Source organism: Diadema antillarum, unplaced genomic scaffold (assembly GCF_040938485.1).
Source record: "Diadema antillarum isolate AM-2024a unplaced genomic scaffold, OU_Dant_1.0 scf00000180, whole genome shotgun sequence".
In the NCBI taxonomy this organism is placed as follows: domain Eukaryota; kingdom Metazoa; phylum Echinodermata; class Echinoidea; order Diadematoida; family Diadematidae; genus Diadema; species Diadema antillarum.
In genome coordinates, this window is record NW_027271069.1 from 4,613,677 (window position 1) to 4,636,493 (window position 22,817).

At 40.3% G+C, this 22,817-nt stretch overlaps 1 protein-coding gene across 1 annotated transcript in view; it reads left to right on the top strand.

The window, feature by feature from the left end:
- The window catches only part of LOC139723099 (PHD finger protein 24-like), a 29,629-nt gene extending 7,321 nt beyond the window's left edge, over window positions 1-22,308 (top strand). The window contains exons 2-7 of the mRNA XM_071634369.1: window positions 12,692-12,877; window positions 13,658-13,736; window positions 14,303-14,502; window positions 14,942-15,114; window positions 20,152-20,256; window positions 21,142-22,308. Of these exons, the coding sequence (XP_071490470.1) occupies window positions 12,692-12,877; window positions 13,658-13,736; window positions 14,303-14,502; window positions 14,942-15,114; window positions 20,152-20,256; window positions 21,142-21,253 (855 nt within the window). The 3' untranslated portion in view covers window positions 21,254-22,308. The remainder of the gene's footprint in view (window positions 1-12,691; window positions 12,878-13,657; window positions 13,737-14,302; window positions 14,503-14,941; window positions 15,115-20,151; window positions 20,257-21,141) is intronic.
- The last annotated feature ends 509 nt before the right edge of the window (window positions 22,309-22,817 follow it).

A 22,817-nucleotide genomic window follows, 5' to 3' on the forward strand; every position in this document is an offset into this window, starting at 1 on the left:
CGGCAGCACTTGATTACCTCGTTTCTGATTGGTCAGTGAGGGTCGGATTTCGTCTCCGTCGCTTAGCCCAGGATTATTTTTTCGTTCTGTTTACACTCACTTGCTTGGCACCGCAATTGCGGTGCTAGCACCGCAATTGTGGTGCTAACCCCTGCTATTTTGCAGGGCCAGATAGTACCGTACTATCGGTGGGGCTAGCCCACTTTGGCAAAAACGAGTGTAAACAGAAAGTGGGCTAAGGATAGTCCCGTACCAACGGTGGGGCTAAGGCCCCCCCTTAGCCCCACCGTTGGTCCGGGGCTAAGCAAAATTCTACAAGTGTAAAAAGCCCTTCACTGTGTAGATTGTATTTTGTTCTACTGGAACGGGTCGGAAGTAGAGAGTATTTTAGCTTTAAAGGGATGCTCTTTAGCCAGTATTCACTTTGCGTTCGTAGAGGATGTGGTCCAACATACATAACGGTGAGGGTCGCATGAAAGGTGATGACGGTAATAAAGAAAGTACAATATAAATCTGACATTTCCTCACAACTCTGGTGTGTGTTATACTACCATCATTTATATTTTGTCAATCAATCAATTAAAACAGAGTACAGAAAGTACCTTATAGTAGGCACCATTTGCGGTGTCGTAACAACTCTACAGTGATTAGAAGCGAAATGCGTTTTCATCATTGTTGAATCCAATAAAAAAGCGACTTCGATGAATTGTTTTGCAAGTAAACGGAAAACATGGCAGACCGAAATATATTATTCAATATTGTTTTGATGTTACGACAGAATAGTGGACATAGTAACTGTTTCTATGTGGCGACATTTCGAGATCGACGGTAATAGATGGGGGGGGGGGGTGGGAGGGGACATTTAACCTTCTGACATTTGTGTACATACATCCATCTTCACTGCAAGATAGATGTCTCGAAAGGTAAGTCCGAGCAACGGACAAGTAACGAAGAAAACAAGAACAATAAAGACCGGCTGCTGTACGACTCTTATCGATTTGTCGTGGACGTATCGCACTTAAACGATTATTGGTGGAGTTAAGAGGTGGAATAAAGAGTAACTTACAACTTGCGACTATTTTTAGCACTTATGCCTTGGGCATGATATAGCAAGTGAGACATGTAATTGTTGAAGACTTGGGAAAAGTAAATATGAGGAAACCACAACAACGACAACTTTAAGGGTCCATCTCCGAATGGATCGTTCCAGGGCCCATGGTGGTTCGCACGCTGACCTAGCGGATTTGGTCTCGGAAAACGTATGGACGAAGTGGATAACAAGCGTGATGTCAATATGAGGTACAATAGGAAAACGGTTGAACATAGCAACAAACCGGAAGGATGGAGGGGACGGGGGTGCAGAAGTCGAGAGGGGTGGGGTGCTTTAATGTTAACTCCTCTCGAAACTAGAATGAAAATCAATAGAAGTGCATGCGCATTTCAAGTGGTAACATTATCTCGATCTGCAAGTAAAATCGATTGCAAATTGCTACCAAACATTACGCCAACGCACCGCGTTCATCAAAATAATTTAACAACTCGGTGGGACGCACATTATAAGCACGCAGTCATAGCAGTGCAAAATTAGCCGGCATTAATGCCTGTATTATCAGGTATTTTTCATAGAGAAAGAGGGAATTAGTCTATTTTTTTTTTTTTGCGCACCAGCAAAGGACATATTATTGCAGGGCAGGAACGACGGTCGTTCGATAGGGGTAAAACAACGTAATTGCTCAAGATAATGAAATTTGCTCAGCACGGCTATAGTGACGGATCGGACGTGGAATAGGCTGGAGGAGTGTACTATCTATATACATCGGTTCAGCGTTCGTGTAATCATGCTAAAATATTATTAACTCGCTTCCGCCGTTAATCGTCTGTTCTTTGTCGAGCATCCTCAGGCGTATACTATTGTGGACCCACACCAATAGTTCTTTGCCCTCGAAAAGTGTTTTTATTGTATATGTATTCAGCGACAGGAGATATGATTCAGTTTTGTTGTATTTATTCTAAATTCATTCATTCATTGACGTTAATTTACTCGCATATTTTTCTTCGTTCATTTTTATTCACTATGTTTATTTATGTATTCAATAATTTATCTATTCATTCATTGTGTGATTTAATATGTCTTTCTATTTTGTGGGATGGGGTTACCTTTCTTCTCAAGGAGGGTTCTTGACAACGCTTCCTGGAGCAACACTCCTCGTGGAATTCAGCTTTCGTTCAAAGGAACTTTTTTCAGATCATTATCCCCTGCTAGTACAAAATCATTCGGCCATTGCGCACCATGGATAAAGAATCCAAATAAACATTTTTCAAGCGCGAATTTCTTCATAAGTATGTAGAGGAGGAGCAAAAGTAATCCAAGGCACTGCTTCGGTGTTGTTTTCACCAACACACCGGTCATGGACGAATATCGTTCCTCATCGTCACCAATGATCTGGTTGCTATCTTCAGTGCATTTCAATCTTTTCTGGTTCTCTGCACCCCCTTTTTTTTTAATGCCTTCACCACGAAGGTTCGCCGAAGGCATTAAGCTTTCGGGTTGTCTGTCCGTCCGTCCGTCCGTCCGTCCCTAAGCGATTTTGTGGACGATGTAACTTTAAGAACCGTTTGAGGTCAAAGGTCATAATGATGTTAGGCTCAAATTCGAAAATTTCACTCCTCCTCCGTATCTCTGCAATGCCTGAAGGTATTTGTATGAATCTTAGCATTAATCACCATATTCAAGATTCTCTCCGGAAAGCTTTTGGCCATGAGCTCCAAGGTCAAAGGTCAAGTGAAAATGCTAAAACATGATTTTTTCCATATCTCGGAAATGGTGATGAAGATCGAGGTATCTTCTTGAAACTTAATTCATACATAATTGCCTGACAACTATTTTCTTGGGTAGTTTTGGTCAAAGTCAAAGGTTAAGGATTAAAGAGCAGGTTAGAGTGCAAAAATGTACTGCTGTAATTACACTTTTTTTTTTGGGGGGGGGGGTATAAATATACCTTCAAAATGACTCACTTCATACATTAAACTTGGTAAATGGCCTATATGGATTACTGCACAATGCTTCTGTAGGGAAATATTTGGTCCAAGGGGTCAAAAGTCAAGAGTGAAAGGTTGGATCAATCACTTAAAACTGTCGTCATACATTTTCAATATTTTGTGCAGAAGAAGCACACGCATTGGTTATGGGATATACCAATGCAAAACAGCGGAGGCATACCATGTGGCGACATTTTCTAGTTCCCTGTGTCTATCTCTGTTTTTGTGCGTGCCACTCGACGTGGTTTGATGTATTGCCTATTATGTATGCATCCACGGAAAGGTACTGGGTTGAGTTGAGTCGAATTTATTGATCGGCATTTGAATTTTGAACTTGATTTTGGTGTTACGCATTGATGGGTTTGTCAGTTAATTTACATCTTCTCTACCACCCTCTCTCCCTCTCTCTCCCTCTCTCTCTCTCTCTCTCTCTTCCTTGCTGATGCTGCACACGATGCTTAAACATTCTACCCACTTTAACCCTTTCTATTCCAGTGAGTCAAGAGAAATTTCATGCATCTTCTACACATGGACAAGAAATGAAATTATGTGGCACGCAGAGAGTTAATGAGCCGCGACAAATTTGAAAGGTGATGTGTTTCCCCTTTTCATCATCTCTGTCTATGTCTTTCTTCCCCCTTCTCTGTCTGTTTGTTTGTCTGTCTGTCTGTCTGTCTATCTCTCTCTCTCTCTCTCTCTCTCTCTCTCTATGACGACAACCGAACAGCAAACGAAATGTGAACCTATTCACATAACGATTCCTAATTTGAATGGCGGTAATTGCCAGTTGATCGATATAGAGTATACGGTAAAACAATCGCGAAGTACTCACAGTGTGCACACACGCACTTTGTGCACGCGACGTTGGCCTTTTCAAAGATTCTTTCGTATACGAGGTATATTGTAACTCTGGTTGATAGTTCTGTTGCTGCATATCGATCAGACCTGATTTATTCAAAACTATCACTGGGTTTCATTCCGCCCATGGATACTCGGACACAGCCATATCGGACAGGGCCAAATCGATTTTATTGATTCCAACTTGATTTTATCGCAGTACCGATCATACGTGTGACGTCATTGATGCAATGAAGATGTTGAACTTGGTCAGTGCAGACGGTAACAATGATCATAATGATTACATCGTGGAATTCACGTACTGGTGTCAAAAGTCACCTTGTCATGCTTAGTTAAAGGTCAGTTGAATAACACGAGGCATAGGATAGTTTGTAACAATTCTTTTTTTTTTTTTTGATGGGAGAGGAATCAAAAGAAGAAAAGATGACCGCTTTTCTGGGGGGATGCTAAAAGCAAATTGCAGTCGTAAAGCATTGATTCAAACTACGCTAATCCGATGAATTTATGTGGATATCATACTCTTTAAAAACAACAACTAACAGCTCACTTAATTCGTCAGCCGCCACATAAATAGACCAAAATGAACTGCTTTAAATTACCTGCATGTATGCGCGTTGTTTTTCTGTAATGAAAGGACACTTGCGGTCAACCTTTGTTTCATTTTCTCGTATAAGTAATGCACACTATTTCCACTTCCCGTTGCATTTATACACTATCACATGTATACAGACATACTGAACATTGATGGTACAGACCTCTACTGAAATTATGGTTACAGCTCGTTATTCCGAAGGTTCTTTATTCCGACGGCTCTTCAGTCCGAAGATTCGTTATTCCGAAGGTTCGTTATTCCGAATTTCATTTTCGGATTAAAAAATCTTCGGAATAACGAACCTTCGGAATAACGCCACAAATGTTCGGATTAACGAACCCTTTTTCATTTTCGGATTAACGAACCTCTAGGTATAGGGAATTTGTGTGTTTCGGATAAACGAACCTTCGGAATAACGAACAGCACCCGAAATGAATGATGTAGACAGTTCGCCATCAAAATATAAAGATAAAATATGATTTACGTAAAACTGACAAACATGAATTTCTTTGACCTGCGAGACCGGAAATCACATGGTAATTTACTAATGCCAAAGATTTTACGGATTTTGTACGCTTCATTACTACCGGCGATTGTCAAAAGGTGATGTTAGATTTTTTTGGAGAGAAATCATGGAGAGGGAAACGTGGTGGAAAAAAAATGAGCAGAAGGTATCTTACGATAAAATACAAACTGATCGGAGATAATAATGGCAGGCTTTCCCGCCTAATTGATGATGCTATGTGTCTGAAGTACAATGTAATTTGTCCTCGTCGTAATATCTTTTATCAATGTCATTTTACTGACGGAGACGTGAAACAAAGATCGCGGCCCAGACAAGCCAGAAGTTTGTTTGTTCTTGTTCTGTTTTGTTTGTTTGTTTGTTTGGTTGTTTGGTTGTTGTTGTTGTTGTTGTTGTTGTTGTTGTTTTTGCTCTTTTTTTGTTAGGAGTGTATCCAGTCGTTACCGTTAGCAACATGTTGGTATAAAATATCAATGATGAGTTGAGGTTAAGGTCTTCAAGAGGGTTAAACACCGCTCTCGGCAATCTTACATGTTCTCCATCAGCATAGGCCTACACCTTGCTAGATGCCATAATAATTCTTATCCGAACCTGCATGGCCAGACGCGTCCTTTATGGTTGACTGATCAGAGTTTATCGATCGTGGAAAGGGAAGTATTCCTTTAGTACTGAGAGAGAGAAAAAAAGAAGCATCTGTTTACTTTGTATTTTCCTTGTTGACACAAAGATACTTTCATAAAAGATTTACCGACTGTAGAGATGTTACGATGATTTGCCATTAATTTTCCCCGAGTGTCCTTCACTTTGTCACAAAAGAAACAAAATCAGCAGCGGGATCGTGAGAATCTCAGCGGAAAAGAAAATGTGGCTTAGATTCGTTTTACCAGATCAATTATTCTAGCCAACGAAGCTCCTCTACCTTTCCGCCGAGTCTGTATCGCCTATAGAAGCAGACGAGCCACTAGTGAATGTTGAAGCCAGGTTGATAATACAACATTTTTCTTTCCTTTGTTATCTTTAAGGCTGCCGACAGGAATCGTAATCAGTCGCCTTTGTGTTTTCGCATTTCCAAGCTTTCTTCCCCATGCCTAACAAAAACTGGTGCACGCTGGCTCTTCCACGAGCGGCATCAAGCATACGAAAAACATAATTTTCTACCAGGCAACACAAACAAGGGAGTAAATAATGTGGAGTTACGCGTTGGTGTATACGGTTTAACAACCCGCAGTACAGCGTGTATCAGGCACACAGCAGGGGAAAAATTGTGCGTTCCGTTGCTCGGCAACGCGAGGAAACAGGCGCTCTCCTAGGAACGGAATTAATTTCGATATTCCATTGGACTCTTTGGAGGATGTTTGGACTAGGGTTGAACAGGGGTCAAAGACGACTGATCTCGTCTAAACCGAGGGGGAATAACAACCACTTGACGACCACTTGACGCTCAGATACAGCACTATAAATATCACGATGCTGACTTTGCGACATCATTCGCTTTCAATGTGGTGCGCTGCTTGTTTTTCCGGAGGAAAGGATATTTTATGTTTTTACAGAGGAAAGCTGACGTCATAACAACGGTAGGGCCCTCTCAAAGTATAGCACTAATATTAGAAGGCCCAACTGGGAATATACCACTTGTCACATGAAGCGATTAAAGATCAACAGCGATGATGATGATGATAATGATATAAAACAATTATTATCATCATCATTATCATCATCATCATCATTATCATTATCATCATCATCATCATCATGATTATCATTGTCATCGTCATAATATCGTCTTCTACATTTTCCTCGCTGGCGATCGACAAACTCACAAAGCAAGGCGAAGTCGACGGTTTTTCAGACTTATTAATACACCATCGAACTATTACTATGATATACCAATATAAGTGTTACCTTCGTCGTCTGATCATCTCTACAACGTTAGTATGTGTGTGTTTGTGTGTGTGTGTGTGTGTGTGTGTGTGTGCGTGATTATACATTTCACTCTTAGGCCGCTGCAAGATGTCCCCAGTCATCATTTTCTTTCTTTTTTTTTTTCTTTTCCGTCAGTAGATTTCCACCGCGAGTAATCATTACCGATTCGAAGACGCCAGTGTAAGAGGCTGTCAGCCGTCGTGATACTTTATAAGAGCCAATAATCCACACTATATACGCCACCCACTGTGTGTGGTGTTTTGTTGTATGTGCCTATACTACCTGTAGCAGGCTATAATTGAGCGGTGTAACCAAACGCGGTGGAATCGAACCATTTTCATTACCGTAATGGGCTCGGGGAAAAGCGCGTGTGGAAACACGATACGCTGTCTCCCAATCATTAAGACGATCTGAGCTCAGACGCATCTTTATTTCTCCGCATTTTGACAACTCAACCTGTATATCTGGGCAGAATATTGGAAATCTTCGATGTGGAGATCAAAAGTGACATTACACTCGTGAAATTATGTGCAAATGTGTTGCTTGAAAGAAATAAGGTAATTTTCATTCCAGATTTTAAAGTTACGGCATGAGGAAACATAATAAAACCATGTATAATGCATGTCAGTACCACACAATGTTGATACGTTCAAGTAATGTCGTCATATTATTATATGCAAATCTTAGGCTTAACTTGAGAATAAAAGATTTGTCTTGTAGCAACCGGAAAGCAAGCCACGCGCGGAAACAACTAAAAATGTAAATTGGCCAGACACATCAAAACATGAGCAAGTGGTACAAACAAAACGGGTATATGAATTCAAACTTATCGGCAAACTTAAGGTTTAAACTTAAAGTTTACTATTGTGTCTGTATATAAATGCTACTGAACATTAAAAACACGCACACACATTGAAAGAAGAAAATGATATGATAATAAAGAATGACTAATACGAAAACATGAAATGCTATGATCCTTTCAAAACGATAACTATGATGAAAGAAAATGAAAAAAAGAATAAAAGCATAAACATGTATGCTCAAGTGACTACTGTACATGTTTAATTAGACGCCCCAAAATGAATTCGAATGAACGACATCAGCATTATAATACTTGATCACGTCATTTTACTGTTTTAGATTGAATGAGCGATTTGCGAAATTGCGCTTGCCTTAATATTTCAGTTGAAAAATATAGTGTCGATTAGAATGAGGTTAAAGGTAATCAGAGTGCTTCAAACTGAATTTAAATGAAGATATCATAAAATTGAAAAACCAAAGATGTCATCTTTAGGCTAACCATAATAATGTGTTAAATTGAATTCAGCAAAAAGGAATTAGACTGAGAGAGGCGCGAAATTGGCTGGGAAAACCAATATCCCCTCAAAAGAAAAATGCTAAGTGACGCTCTCGCTCTTAAAGTATACCTAAATAATCGTTACCGCATTTGCAATTATTTTTCTTTTTCGGTCACTATAAGCTGTATATCATGCTTGATAAGACATCAGGGTTAAAGAGATGTATAATTTTGACCATCGGAGGCGGACATAATGCCAAAACACACACTACAGGTATAAGACGTTTGACGCAATATTACGGCACTTTTACGGTGTTTTTCTCCGAAATAGCACATTTGAAGTGATAGGAAACCGGAGAAGTGTTTCTTTTGAAAGTTGTTATATAGCACTCATTACGCGGGACTTGGAGCATAATAACAAGACTCTGGCAATAATATGGGTTCACCGTAGCCTTGTGTGGCAGCCTGAAGCATTAAGCTCGAGATAACATAGCAATTAATTAATGTTACACTTAAGGACCTATAAAGCAAACGCGAAAGACGACCGCTGAAGATGAAAGAGAAAAAAGTTATAATGGCGTTGTTTTGAAAACAAACGACAGGAAATTCACAGAAATCCTTTGCCCGATCTTAATACATGAGTAACTCTTAGTCAAAATGAACCGCATCTTGTTTCGTTGCCAAATGCATTCAGTAATAGAAAACAAAGGGGATATTCGCAGGACTTTCAAACAATACATTGTCTCATTTTTTTTTTACATTGAACTAAGCCCGAAGTTGACATCAATTATGTTGGAGATGATATCATAGATGTTTCGCAGTAACTATAAAAGAGAACGTCTGATTTATAAAAACAATGCATACAGACAGCTCTTTCGGAAATGAACTCGTATGAAATGTTTCAATGACTGTTTTTATTTGTACCAGCTACGAAGAGTTTCAATGATGAAATGGATTTGAATCGAATCTCGAAAATTAAATATTTAAAGGTAAATGCGCGCAAATATAATGTGCGAAATATTTTCAATATATATACCTGGGTAATATATTTATGGCAGAAGTTTATGGATTAATATTCAATCCGTTGGGGTGGATTTGGATGCCACGGTCTGGGAGTTTTTTTCCGCCAGCAGGTCAGCATTATCTTGGTGAGCAGTGTTTAAACCACTTTGTAATCAGATAATGTATAAACACATGTATGTGCTTTTATCAAACGTATCAAGATGTCATTTCTCATCGTGTGCTTCTACACAGTGTTATTTCGCTCTTTAATTTCTGAAACCTACCGTCTATATTGTGAAAAAGCACGAGCAGTATAGTAGCATTTACATCCATTTAGCGTCCACCAGTCTTGGTCAAGCTTGCTGCTTCCAAACGTGATATTATGCAGAAATTTACCACGTTTCGTCCATCGCCTCACGCCACCAAAATAGACGGCTATAGGGCGCTTGATTGAACGCATCGATCCAATCCGCGCTGTACGTCATCGTTTGACAGTTTCTTTAGATTTCTTTTAAACTTGACATGCGGGGGATTCTAAAAGAGACGGTGGCGAAGTTATCATCAATTATTCAGCGAGTTAGGGTCGGTTGACGCTTATACGTCGTCGGCATACGATCTAGGGCTGCTTTATCGGAGGGCCATTGTATTTTGACACTTCTGATATAAAGAGGAAGACCAGATCCTGTACATCAACAAAAGGAAAACTGAGCAAGAGTCGTCTTGATGAGAATTCATGCACGCGTATGCACGATTTAATAGCGACGATATACACCAGTCCGTCAATATAATACATGCAGATGAATATTTCTAACGAAGAAGAACTAAGAAATGCTGGCACAGCAACTGGAGATTTAGGAAGACGTATAGTATTCGTTTATGTATTACATTCAGTGGTCTGAAAATTGGCGTGCCATGTCTATTCAATATCAATGACTGAGTTAAGGTCGCGATCGTACGTGGTCGTCATGCCATGTGAAGATGACTGTATCTTAACAGGGTGAAAGTTGATTTTGATTATCTATCATGTTTATTCAATATCAACTTCCCACAAAGATATGCAAGCGCTGATGTAACAGATCTACATTAGATATCTCACCATCCTTCTCTCTCGAATTCGACTATGTTGATTATTCTAACCTTTGCCGGAACCTGATTACGTAAACATCTATTGATACGGTGCGTTTTCGTAGCCAAATTTCACGTTCTCCAAATAAAAACATTTATTGCGTGTCGCGATGAAACTTGCATGGCGCCGTACACTTTCTCACGCACTGGTCAAGAAAATGGTCAGTGTTTTGTGGCGCCCGCCGCGCTCATTCGGTGATAGATTTTAATGAGCCATTCCTTTGTCACGGGCCACAATGAAAAATCACGCTTCACCAATTGCTCCCTAGGGAACCGGTCACTCGCGCTGGCTGGAAAAGCGCGTCGATCGAACGCTAATGTGACGGACAACAATGAGGGGGAAACATTCTGAATGGTAGCTTTAGTTCGTGCTATATTTCTATTGGTTTTTAGAGAGGCATTCCGAGCCCTCTTGTTCCGATCGCTCGATAGTGTGAAGCATGTTTGATGCGACGAAAAGTTGTATCCAAAGAGGTTCTATATACCCCATATCCACTAGCGATATCCAGAGGCATTTTCGTAATTGCCAAATGAAATGTATACCCTGCAAACACAGATATTAGATAAATCTATTAATGAGTCTTAGCGCTTTGTCAAATATTTGTTAGTTTAGTTATCAGCATTCATTTTACAACTCCTCAATTAATAGGGGGAATTGCAGTGTAATTTTCAAGTGTATCTATGGTATTGAAGCCATTGCGCATATTTTGTTCCTTTTTATCAAAACATTGGTTTAAACAGAAAAACAAAACAAAAAACAGAAAATTGTAATCCCTGAACGTTTACTACAGTAAGGAAAGCATATTCATAGTGTGGAAAACGAACACACAATGATGATAAGACGTATATTGACAACATAAGCATTCCTTTATGGCGAAAATCTCCAACCATCCATTCGTATAATAAGGTTGATCACGTATGTAAGCCAAAGTACTAGTACATGATTAATAACCAATCTCAACTGATACAATATGATAAAATAGCGACCTCCATCTGAACATTATTAATTCGCAAAGTACTGCACCGGGCCACTATATACACCATGTCCTGTAATCCCTACCAAGGAAGATTGAAAGGTACTATAGTAATCTCGTTCTTCCTAGGCCCTGAGTAGGTTGTGTGATGGAGAGCATGTACAATATCATTCAATCATTCCACTCGCTGCATGCTTGCACAGGTTGAAAAGTAAACGTTGAGGTTACGCTTTGAATGCAGGCATCTGCAATTTTATCGATTCATTGCAACCACATACGTGACATACGCGCACACACACGCACACACACACACACACGCACACACACACTGCACATACACGTGAATGCGCACATATGCACACATGTCATATACACACATACAAAACGTACTCTACTAAAACTTCAGTGTTTGCAGACGTCAAATTTACTTACGAACATTTTACAACGTCATGAAAACTAGTTTTATTGTCATACGAGGGCTATGTCTTTGCATAACAGAAAAAAAAAAACTTTAAGAAATTAAACAGAAAATTCTCTTATTTGTCCTCGATCCGCGAATGGAAATCGTTGGAAGCATTACATAATGTTTTTTAATTTGGTTCAGAAAATTATACTGAATTGAGTCAGGATTAAATCTCATTTTCATTTCATCAGAGTGACATTTTATTCAACGATTATCATAGCAATGGCGAACAGATGAATACACAAAGCTTGTTGATTGCTTGTTAGTCCCATTCATTCATGCACTGTGTCTGTTAATTCATGAAGGCAACTGACAGAAGACACCAAGCCGCGTTTCTCATTTTAGTCCCAACTTCATATAAACACGGACCCTCAAGGATCTACACGGCGATCCCCGGATCATACCGGCGATGACCCGAAGAGTTCTGGGATAGTTTTGCTCTGGAAGGAGCGTCGACGAGCGTTGATGACGAGCGTTGATGAGCCGTGTATCAACACGGCTTGTAATGAAAGCAATCAGAGTCCAAAATATCAAAATGTCTTTAATAACTGTAGACCTGAAAAAGAAGAGGCGAATTGTTTACTTTTCTTTCCTCGTTCGAAAAGAGAAAAACGCCATGTCTTTGAATACAATCATGTGTTAGCTGGTCGATTGCATAGTTCATCGCTGTATTTTTCCTACGAAAACAATGTTCATATCCCTGACTGATTGAAAGATGTCTGCTTAGATACCCTGGGTCATATTTATTGTGCACAGGTGTTACTGGTACAATTGCTCGCTCCTAAACATAGCCTTCTCTCTTTTTTTTCCAAAGTAATTTCAACAACTTACAAAATCTTTGACATTTTTATAGTTTTTATGGTGTAAATTGGCAAACTTTTCTCCTCCCCTGTAGATCGAACCCCAGTCGAAATGCGCGCTGTGTAACGCCTTCACGGGCCACGACACGTACCCGTGCCGAATCTGCAACCAAGTGTTCCACGAAGACTGCTTGCGGAGGCGGGGCAAGGTGAACGACAGCGAGGGGTTGAAGGCTCTCCGTTCGGCAAACACCAACATCGGCTGGTCCTGCCCGGAATGCGTGAGTTATTTGTTTTATAGATATTAAGATGTGCTTGCTTCTTTGTTTGGGTTAGTTGTTTTTGTGTCGCCTGTGTAGCGAAAGCGAGATATAGGGGTCATTTTTCTGTCGTTGTTGTCGGCGTCGTCAAAAATATGGTGTACTATCTTGAACTCTCCACAGCTTTGAGCTATGACCACCAGACTTACACCACAGGTACATAACCTAAAAATTGGACGATTTCGAGTATTAAATGTGGGTAAAGGTAAAAGGTCAAATGATCAGTGAACTTTACCTGATAAACACTGTATTCTCATATTATCAAGGTGTACTCTCAATAACTTTCCACTGTTTTGAGCTATGACAACCTAATTCATATCACCTCATTCATACCACAGGTACATGACCTAAAGATGTCGGTAATGTTCGTATTTTGGTAAAGTCCTACAAGGTCAAAGGTCAAATCGTGAGTCGTCTTACATTGAAAAAAACACTATACTTACACTGTCACGGTGTACTCTCAATAACTTTCCACATCTTTGAGCAACGACCTAAGTGGCACGAAATAGGTACCATACTCGATGTAAGTATGTATAACAGTGTGATTGTTCACAATCTAATGGCACGATTCCTATTATCGTTTTCAGTATCTTTGTTAATATCAACTTATTATTATGATAATCATTATTATTAACATTATTATCATTTTCATTGTCATTGTCATTATCATCATTGTTATCATAAATTTTCGTCATTATTTTCTTATTTCTCTCTTGCCTACCTCATCCTCATGTCCCTCAGGAAAACATTGGTCGGTTGCTCAGCGATGATGAAATGTTTGAATTGATGGAAGTCTTCGAGAGATGCGACGTCGATTCCGGTAGGTTATCCAACAATGAGTTCGGATACAATGACTCCGTTGTGGTGTTCATATCATATTTGTCCACGCGTTTGATATATCATGTTATACTGACATATGTGTAATGTGTGATGTGTTGAAGGTTACCAGGTTGTGGTTGTTTGTTTATGTTTATTGTTTGTATCTTTTGAGAGTATGTGAGAAGAGAAGAAAGATTTGCATGTTTGTTTGTGTGCGTATCGTATGCAGTGTGTATGCTAGGTGTACACGTGTGTTTGCAAAAGCGTCATTGCTGAATCATTAATCGTCACTTTCCTGATTCCATTACTGTTCAGATCGTGACAAGAATATTTTTATGAATTTAACATTATCTATAGGTACCATAATTATCACAATCATGTATTCTTCTGAAAGCGAGAACTGGCAATTCATACTCGTAAGTTCCTCGGAGTTTCAGATTCTTTCTCTGGCAGTATAGCTCATAAAGGCGCACTTGGCAATGATGTTGGTTGCATCTCATAACTGTACTGAAAGTCCTGGATGGATATAATAAACTTGCACATCAATCTTTTTTTTTTTCCCGCCAGACGCGACGATATCAGTGGAGGAGTTCATCGAGTACCGTCAGTTGGTGGTCAAAGACCACGAGGACCGTAATCTCACCGAGGACGAGATCGAGGAGGAGAGGCGACAGTTCAAGGCCATGGACACAGACCACACGGGCTCGCTGTCATGGTGGGAGTTCCTCAACCACGAGACCATTCGGCGATTGGTGACAAGATCCAAGGTTCATTACTCAACTTGCTCTCACTTTCTTTTTTAAGTGGGGTTCGGTTTTCCAGCAAAATTATATACGTACCATCTCAGTTTATTTCATAAAGGGATAACAAAACAGTCTTGTTTTACAATAAATCCTGAGCTTGAAATGATATAGTCTACTAGAATCAAATGCCACGTCATGATCAAATTGACTTCGTAAAAATAGATCAAAACCAAACAAACAAAATTGTAGAAATACAATAATGATTAACGAAGCAATCACATTTGCTGTTGATATGATGTTATCCTTTCCTACTCCTCCCGTTGTGTTGTTAGTACAGTGGTTGAAAATAATGTAAAGTCATATTTTGTTTTTATTTTGTTTTGTTTTGTTTTGTTTGTTTGTTTGTTTGTTCGTTTTGCTCAATAATGTGATTATACTGTTGCTTTTCTTTTATCCTTCATAGGTGAGTCTAGTGATGCTGTTGCAGCCGAAAGAGATCCAGCGTCTTCGCACCAACTTCGCCACCTTCGACACGGACGGCGATGGCTGCGTCACGGAATATGAGGCGCGGCGGGCCTTCAAGAACTGGTTCTCAAAATTCATGGAGGATCCAGCCCACATGTCTCCCAATACTCAGTAAGTACTTCCGAGGTCAGAGTTCGGTCAATGTATTCAGTATGATCTTACAGACACAAAATAAACGACAACAACAACAAACAAACGGAGACCAAACAAGACGAATTATTCAACAAAAAAAAAGACGATACGAGCGATACGACGATACTAAAGGTTATACAATGTATTATTGCCCCTTGCCTTCAGAAAGAGGAAAGTCAAGTATTCTTTTTATGCGAGAAAAGTGAAAATATCTTGAATTTTCTTTATATTTTCTCAATATCATTATACACATGTGACATCAAGAGCTGTAGTAGTCTTACCTCATCCAGCATTGACTAAGCAGAAACTTCAAAAATTGATAACTTTTAAACGGATCGTCCGATTTTCCTCAAACTCTTGCTGATGTGCCCTATTAATATCGCTGCATTCACTCAATCCACATGCCTATGAAGGTGAATAGTCCTTTAAGTTGTGTTTTACGTGTGATTCACAATTTGCAGTGTCCTTGAGCCAATCTCTATACCATATTATTTGTTGATATGGGTTGTTACCGACAGTTGCTGGAATATCACAGAATAAACAGAGATGGCATCGAACAAAATTAGACATTCTGTCAAAATTTCTACCTATCATACATGACAGTGCTCTACTTTCTAATAGTTTCAAGGCAAACGCGGAACAACGCTTAGCGTATCTAGGTACAGGTAGTACCATGCTATTTGTACGAGTGTTACGTGATGATAAACCAGGTATTCTATTTAACAGCAAGCTGTGAAACTTAGAAGGATTCTATGACGTGTGCCTATGGTTACCGCTAGTATCAGACTATCTGGTTATCTTTTTTCTCTCCCCTTTTCTATTTCCTTTACTTGAGTCCAACGGCAGCGTAGATCAAAGCCACCAAAGTGCAGCCGATGCATATATCATTTCTGCCCCGCGTGAATGATCTTATATCTACTCTAATCCTAAACCTATTATGTTAATCTATGTCTGAATGAGTGTCGATGCGCTCCCAGGTGAGGCTGCGTGACTTTCAATGCCACGCTTTACGCAAATTGGCGGGGAAGAACCGTTTGGGAGTGATTGGCCGTAATTGTACAGCGATGTTCGGCTTTGTCCATGAGGTCCGACAGGCATTTTGGGTGTTGTCCAAATTAAGCGAGTTAAAGGGAAGACTCCTTGCTTCGTTTGATTCCCTCCCTGTGGTGTTCTTACACACACGAGCGGTTGTTGATTAAAGGTCATTTTACTGTCCCCGTACATTCTTACACATTACCTTTGAAATTCGACTCGTATCGTGTTTGCCTGATGTGTTCATGGGTGATTATTTCGGCCCATGAAAAGGTGATGCGTGCAGACAACATTCCTTTGCAAAGAAGGACCAAGTCTGCCTTGAATTGGGTTTAATCAGCCCCTGTCCATTTCAAGACGTGATTATATTTGGAAATATCAAGTAACAATTAAACCTGCACTAACGTCACACTCTGTTCACGGTCGTGTTGGTATGTCTAGTGTGAACCATCTATTCAGCAACGAGACTTGGGTGAATTAAATATCTTATAGGCCTATGCGGCTACTGACATAATACTTCCATGGCTACTGTGATGTAAATAATAATCTTTCCATGGACTTAAAATGGTTAAAATAATTTGAGAGCTGAAAAGGAAACTCTTTGGCGACATATAACATGTATAATGTGACATTAAATCTCTCTTATTCAACTACAAATCTGATACATCTCATTCACCGAAGTTGCCCCTAGCCCCCTCATATCATCCACCCCCTCTTTTTCTTCCTCCAGTTCCTGCCCTTCCCGTCATCTTCTTCCTCTCTCCCAAACCAGGTGCTCCGCCCCTCATCTGCTCCCCTGTGCTCTAGACCCTCAATCTTATTATTCTGTTTTATGTCTGTTCATGTTTCCTATATATTCACTCTTTTTCATCTTGCTTGCTTCATTAGTTTTGAACATGCAGACATACGTACGCGCGTGTGTGTGTGTGTGTGTGTGTGTGTGTGTGTGTGTGTGCGTGTGTGTTTGTGTATGCGCGTTTGTGTTTGGGGATATTGATTCAACGACGATTCGGTTAAACTGGTACTACACAAGTAACAGGTGGATTGCCATAGCAACAGATGCCTAATTATCATCAGACACTCTAGCGTCCAGTCATACTTCACGCCTCACTTAAAGACAACAAATAAATGCCCTCCCGACATTTTGCACCAAAATATACACACACAGTATTGTAAACACAGACACGGACAAGCAGACACAAACATACACACAAGAACACACTCTCAATCACACAGACATACTAGTATACGTACTTTCTTACTCCATGATTGTACGCATTGCGCCTTTATCTTCCAATTCGCGAGTTTTTAACCTATCCAAAATGTTTGCACGTTTCATCTTCTTAACTTGGCTGATATTACACTCGCCTACATGATGTGATTGAAGTTCTCTTGTCTAGATCTATTGACAGCGTGTTGCATTTGCAGCAAGGTCGCTTAAGCCTCAGGCAAGCTTTAGCCGGAGGGACCTTGGTTAATTGCAGAACAGCCATGCGTAAGATATGAATATATTATGAAGCGGAATATCAATATTTGTCTCTTTCTCAGGGCTTCTCAGGGGTTCTCGGGGGTTTACTTCCTTGCCTTAAGAGAATGACTTTATTTCTGTGTTTTTTGCATGTACAGTGTAATACCTTTGTTACGCCAAAATATTGACATAAAATTAATCAACAGCGAGAAGAGATATATACACAAGTGTAAATGACAATCAATAATTAACTAAAATATATATACAATGCATAATAAACTCGGATTTGTGCTCGCATAACGATTGAACATAAACATTTGCTTATACATAAAATCAATATGATGCAAATGACCGCCATGTTTAGCATAACCTGAAAAAATGGCCGTCCTTCTATGATATAGTGATGTACAAGACGGCTGTATGATCATAAATGCTACCTGAGGTTGGAAAGTGTATAGTTTAGTGTATGGAGTGCTTGTTTTGAGCAGTGGCATGAATATTGAAATACTCGTGTTCGTACATCGTACTGCATGCCTGTATAGAGAAACTTACTAAGAATATTATTATGTGTATAGTACTGGTACTGCCCCGTGACCCGCTAATCGTAGTCGGAGCATCGTAGGCACGCGTTGATCGTAATTAATGCATTCTTACAGAGAAATTTCAGTCGCTTTTCATGTTTATAGCGCATGAGCCACCATGTGTGTCAATTTGAAGCCGTCGTTGGCAAAGAAACCTCGTTGCTCATGTTTTCCAGAAAAAAAGTATAATCCTAGGTCTTATGTTTTTGCACCCTTGCCAAAATTTGCATTCTAATTTAGACAATGACAGTGACAGATAATGTAATTGGGTTGTGGCGTGCATGGTGAAAGACATGTATTGATTGTACACGTGAGGCAATTTATTCCTTACGCCATGATTGTCCTATTACACAAAAGACAGCAACCCGTGGGTAGATGGTAAAGAAATGTTCTGTTTTCAATATTGAAATATTGTACTTTGTCGCACTGATTTCGCTGCCTTTTTTGGCGAAAACAATTTGAAATCGGACGAGGTGCATGATACAGATTTTTTTTTTTCAATTAACAGATTCTCCCACAGATAGACATTCATGTTCCTGTATCAAAATGTCATCGTTTTCAACATATGTTGTCTCACATGTGGCTATATGAAGGGGTTAATGGCAATGGTTGACGGGGAATTACTTGGATTTGGTCATGGAGTATTTTGCTTTGTACCATGTATTATGTCATTCAGACGAAAACATAGACGCCCGCGTCTATGAATTCAGCAAACGTGCATGGCGCGCACCTCGCAGAGTCAAGAGATCACGCGATCCTCTTAATTTTAAAAGTCAAGAATGACGATTTACTCACACGTCTCGACCGAGATGTTCTCCTCCTGTCACGAATATTCATCCGCGACCACGTGACATACGTGACATGCAGGCGATTAGAAGTCATTAAAATCTTGTCATGCCGTAAACGGTGCTCACATGGAGTTTAATCACCAAGTATCATGCGAACGTCAACGTGTTTCATTGAAATTAAGAAAAAAAAAGGTTGCGCACAAGCCGTCAGTCATTTCACTGTGGTAGGAATGCAGTATTTTAATAATATTGTTCCTATGTCCCATTCCCCTTTCCCAGGTTACAGACAAACAGACGTGTAATTGAGCTGCGAATGCAAGAGAAAATTCAGAAAAAGAAGAACAATACGTTACATAAAACCGATTATAAGAATGAGTTTGTAGTGATATCGGCTTGTCTTCGGGTCTACACCGCAACATAATACCACCTGAGACTGGAAAAATTATGATGCCCGACTGTATATCGACATCGAGGTTTGAATTTTCTTCAGTTTGTCTCCCTGTAACTCCATCGCAACTGCTGAGCTGTAATCTAACCAAGGAGATACTAGGCGAGCTCGCCTAGTACCTCCTTGATCTAACAAACATGTTGCGATCTTAAAATTTTCACTTGTTAGAGGGAGACAAACTGAAGAAAATTCAAACCTCAGCCTTCACCCCTCTACTTAATATTCTCTTGCGTTAAAATCGACATTGTTGGGTCCACTGAAAATACATCGAGTTCAATATAGTGATCATCCTGTCATACGGTCGTATGGAAGAGATGTACAGTGGAGTGTTATATGAATCGTCATTTCGCGTTTCTGGAGCACAGAAAATATAAGATATCTGAATAAATAATTAAAGTCTGGACAAAATTTGTTTCAAAATTGTGAAAATATCTTTTTTTTTTAATGTAACGTGAGTGATTTCTTCGTCATGCATGGTAGCGTTTCACATATTCAAGAAAAGGAAAAGTCGTCCACCAAAACTGTTACCAGGATCAAAATGGCTGGTATTTCTATTCAAGGGAGGTTGGGAGAGATGTCGCTTCTACCGCGATCCCTGGTGACTCGAAGTCAACTTGTTCTTCCCATCACTTAACCTCGCTCATCATGATTACCATGAGTCATATTGAATATTGTTCATTCCCCTCTACCTGTATGCAGGCGTCGCATCGGCAGTCAAGCGTCTCTGAAAATGTCGACCGAGTTCGCCTCGCACGTGAACACAAACGCCGGGATGTTGATGGATGCCGATAAGGATAGATCTGGGTAAGTCGCACATACGGTGCACCTTGTTGAATCATGATTAACTCTGAAGAAACATGCACGCAATAAGCGAGTTCAAAATTAGCTCATGTGCACATTGGTACAAATTACCTCTTTTGTTTTTTTTCTCAGTTGGTTAATCGCTTCAATCGCTTTCAAAGTGGCATAATCAATGATTAAGCTTGCCCGACGTAACAATTTATAGAATTCACGTTCGAACAAAGAATGAACTGGCGTATATTCTAGGTGACCAGAATGGTCCGTCAATAATGACTCTATCAATAATCATTTGATCCGTTCTCGACGGTATTAGCGAGTTTTAGATCTGCGACGCGAAGCTAGGACGACGGACTCCATGGAAACAGCTGTCTTGCGCATGCGCAGAACGCCATTTTTTGCCTAACAGCGTCGTCTTAGCGTTCGCGTCCCCGATCTAAAGCTTGCTAATGATCGCACGAAGTGACACTTAATTCTCTCCCTCCCCCCGATAATAATTCATTCATTTCCTAAGCCTACTCGTATGGTCTGAAGGTCACGGCCCACCTGTTAAGCCATTGTGTATATTCCTTGTCTGCCCTTGCAAACGCCCGATAAAATGATAAGATACATTTAATGTTTTTCCCCCTCTCCATCCTACCGTAATTACTGGCGTGATTTCAAACTCTGCATGCACCAAGCTGGGCTAAACACGACAAACTCAAAACCAAACAAAGCAAAAACATAGTCATCATCAGTGCAAATGGGGCCTGACGTGATCTAATTACACGATTTCCCCCATTTGATGTTTATCTCTAAATCGGCAACTGCGCATGGTCGTCATGGCAACGACTGTGGCGGCCGACCGTTTGTCATGTCTGACGCTATTTTTCCTCTATCGATTGGTTTCAGGTGTGTTTCTTGGGAAGAGTACCTGATGGAGCAAGCCCTTTACACATTGGCTGTCAGACCCAACATCGGCCCCGTCAAGATCAACAAGAGACCAAGCTTCTGCACCTTCTGAGGAAACTGGCGTCGCAGCAGACACGTACGATGTAGTGCAGGAAGTTGATAGTCGTCACCATCATCACCACCGCTTCTACTGCCTACTCCACCACCACCACCACCATCATCATCATCACCATCATTATCATCACCACCATCATCATCATCCCCATCACCATCATCATCATCATCATCATCATCATCATCATCGTCATCATCATCATCATCCTTTTCATCATCGTAAGTAGCAGCAACGTGGTATCTTCGTTTTGGCTACGGGGCAGTAAATATGAGATACCCTATCAGGTGCTTTACATCTTTGGACGTGATATCATTATCATTATTATTATTTTTACCCCCGCGATGTCCTTCGTGACCCAGATGAGAATCATGGACGCATGGCATTTCTAGGGGTGTTAAAGTAGCATGACCCTTCGGAAGAGCAGTGGTAACACTGCTTGGTGAACAAGATCGTGTTGTCAATATCGTCAATTTGTCATCATAATCTATCATCATCATCATATGAGATCTTCACTGGCTAAAAAAAGTCTACCATCGTCATCAGCAACACCAATAGCATCGTCATCACCACCATGCTGCCATGCACCACTGATAATTCCTTCTCGTGGTCATGGAAACCATCTTCTTAAATACAAAATCCAGATCGTCATCCTCACGAACTCGACTGCTTGTCACGAGCACGATACCTAGAATTTGTAGAGACGGTGGACAATGTCGTTGCTCTGATCAGTATTGCCATGTGACCAGGACATTGCCATCTAGGCATCCCTGATGCAACGTTGCCATGGCAACGGTAGCCGCGGACGACATGAAGCGTGGAGGAGGGACAGAGGACAGGAGAAATGAAACTTGGCAAAGTGGCTTCTCACTCTACCGCCAATTTTGTCATCCGCGATACAAATATTTCATGCTACAGTATTCTGATGAAGCGTACCATCATATGATATTTTGTTGCCAATTACTATGTTCATTTAGCATTGAGCCGTTTAATATTTGAACATGCCTTACTATAGAGAGAGCCTTGTGGCTTGACACATGCATGTGGTGTTTTGTTTTGTTTTTTTTCTGCCTTGGCCGTAAATTGTGCTCGACAAGGATAAAGTGATCGATGTCTGATTACCAGTCGATTAGATTGACGTTCCGAGATTATTCCTTACATACAGCTTCTCCAACTCTGGCAGCATAGAAAGAGTCGCTGTGATGAATTTGCTGGAATAGTATGGGTGCCTGGGGGCCGTTGCATAAAACTTACCATTGAATTTCAATGGTAACTACCGTCAAAATTAGGCGTCACAGCCAATCAGCATCAAGGATTATAAGATTTACCGCTAATTTGAAGACTAACTGCTAAAAAGGAGCGGTAAGTCCAGCGGTAAGGGTTTTATGCAACAGGGCCCTGGTTTAGCCAAAAAAAGGCCGGGGAATTGAAATGACATTTGGAAGTTTTATCATGATACTAGTTTACGATTGCTAAATACGCTAAAACAGATGTACAAACCAAAAAGCAGACTCTTCATGCTTTTAATTAGTGTTTAACAGGCTCAAAGAAGATCTTTGGCTTA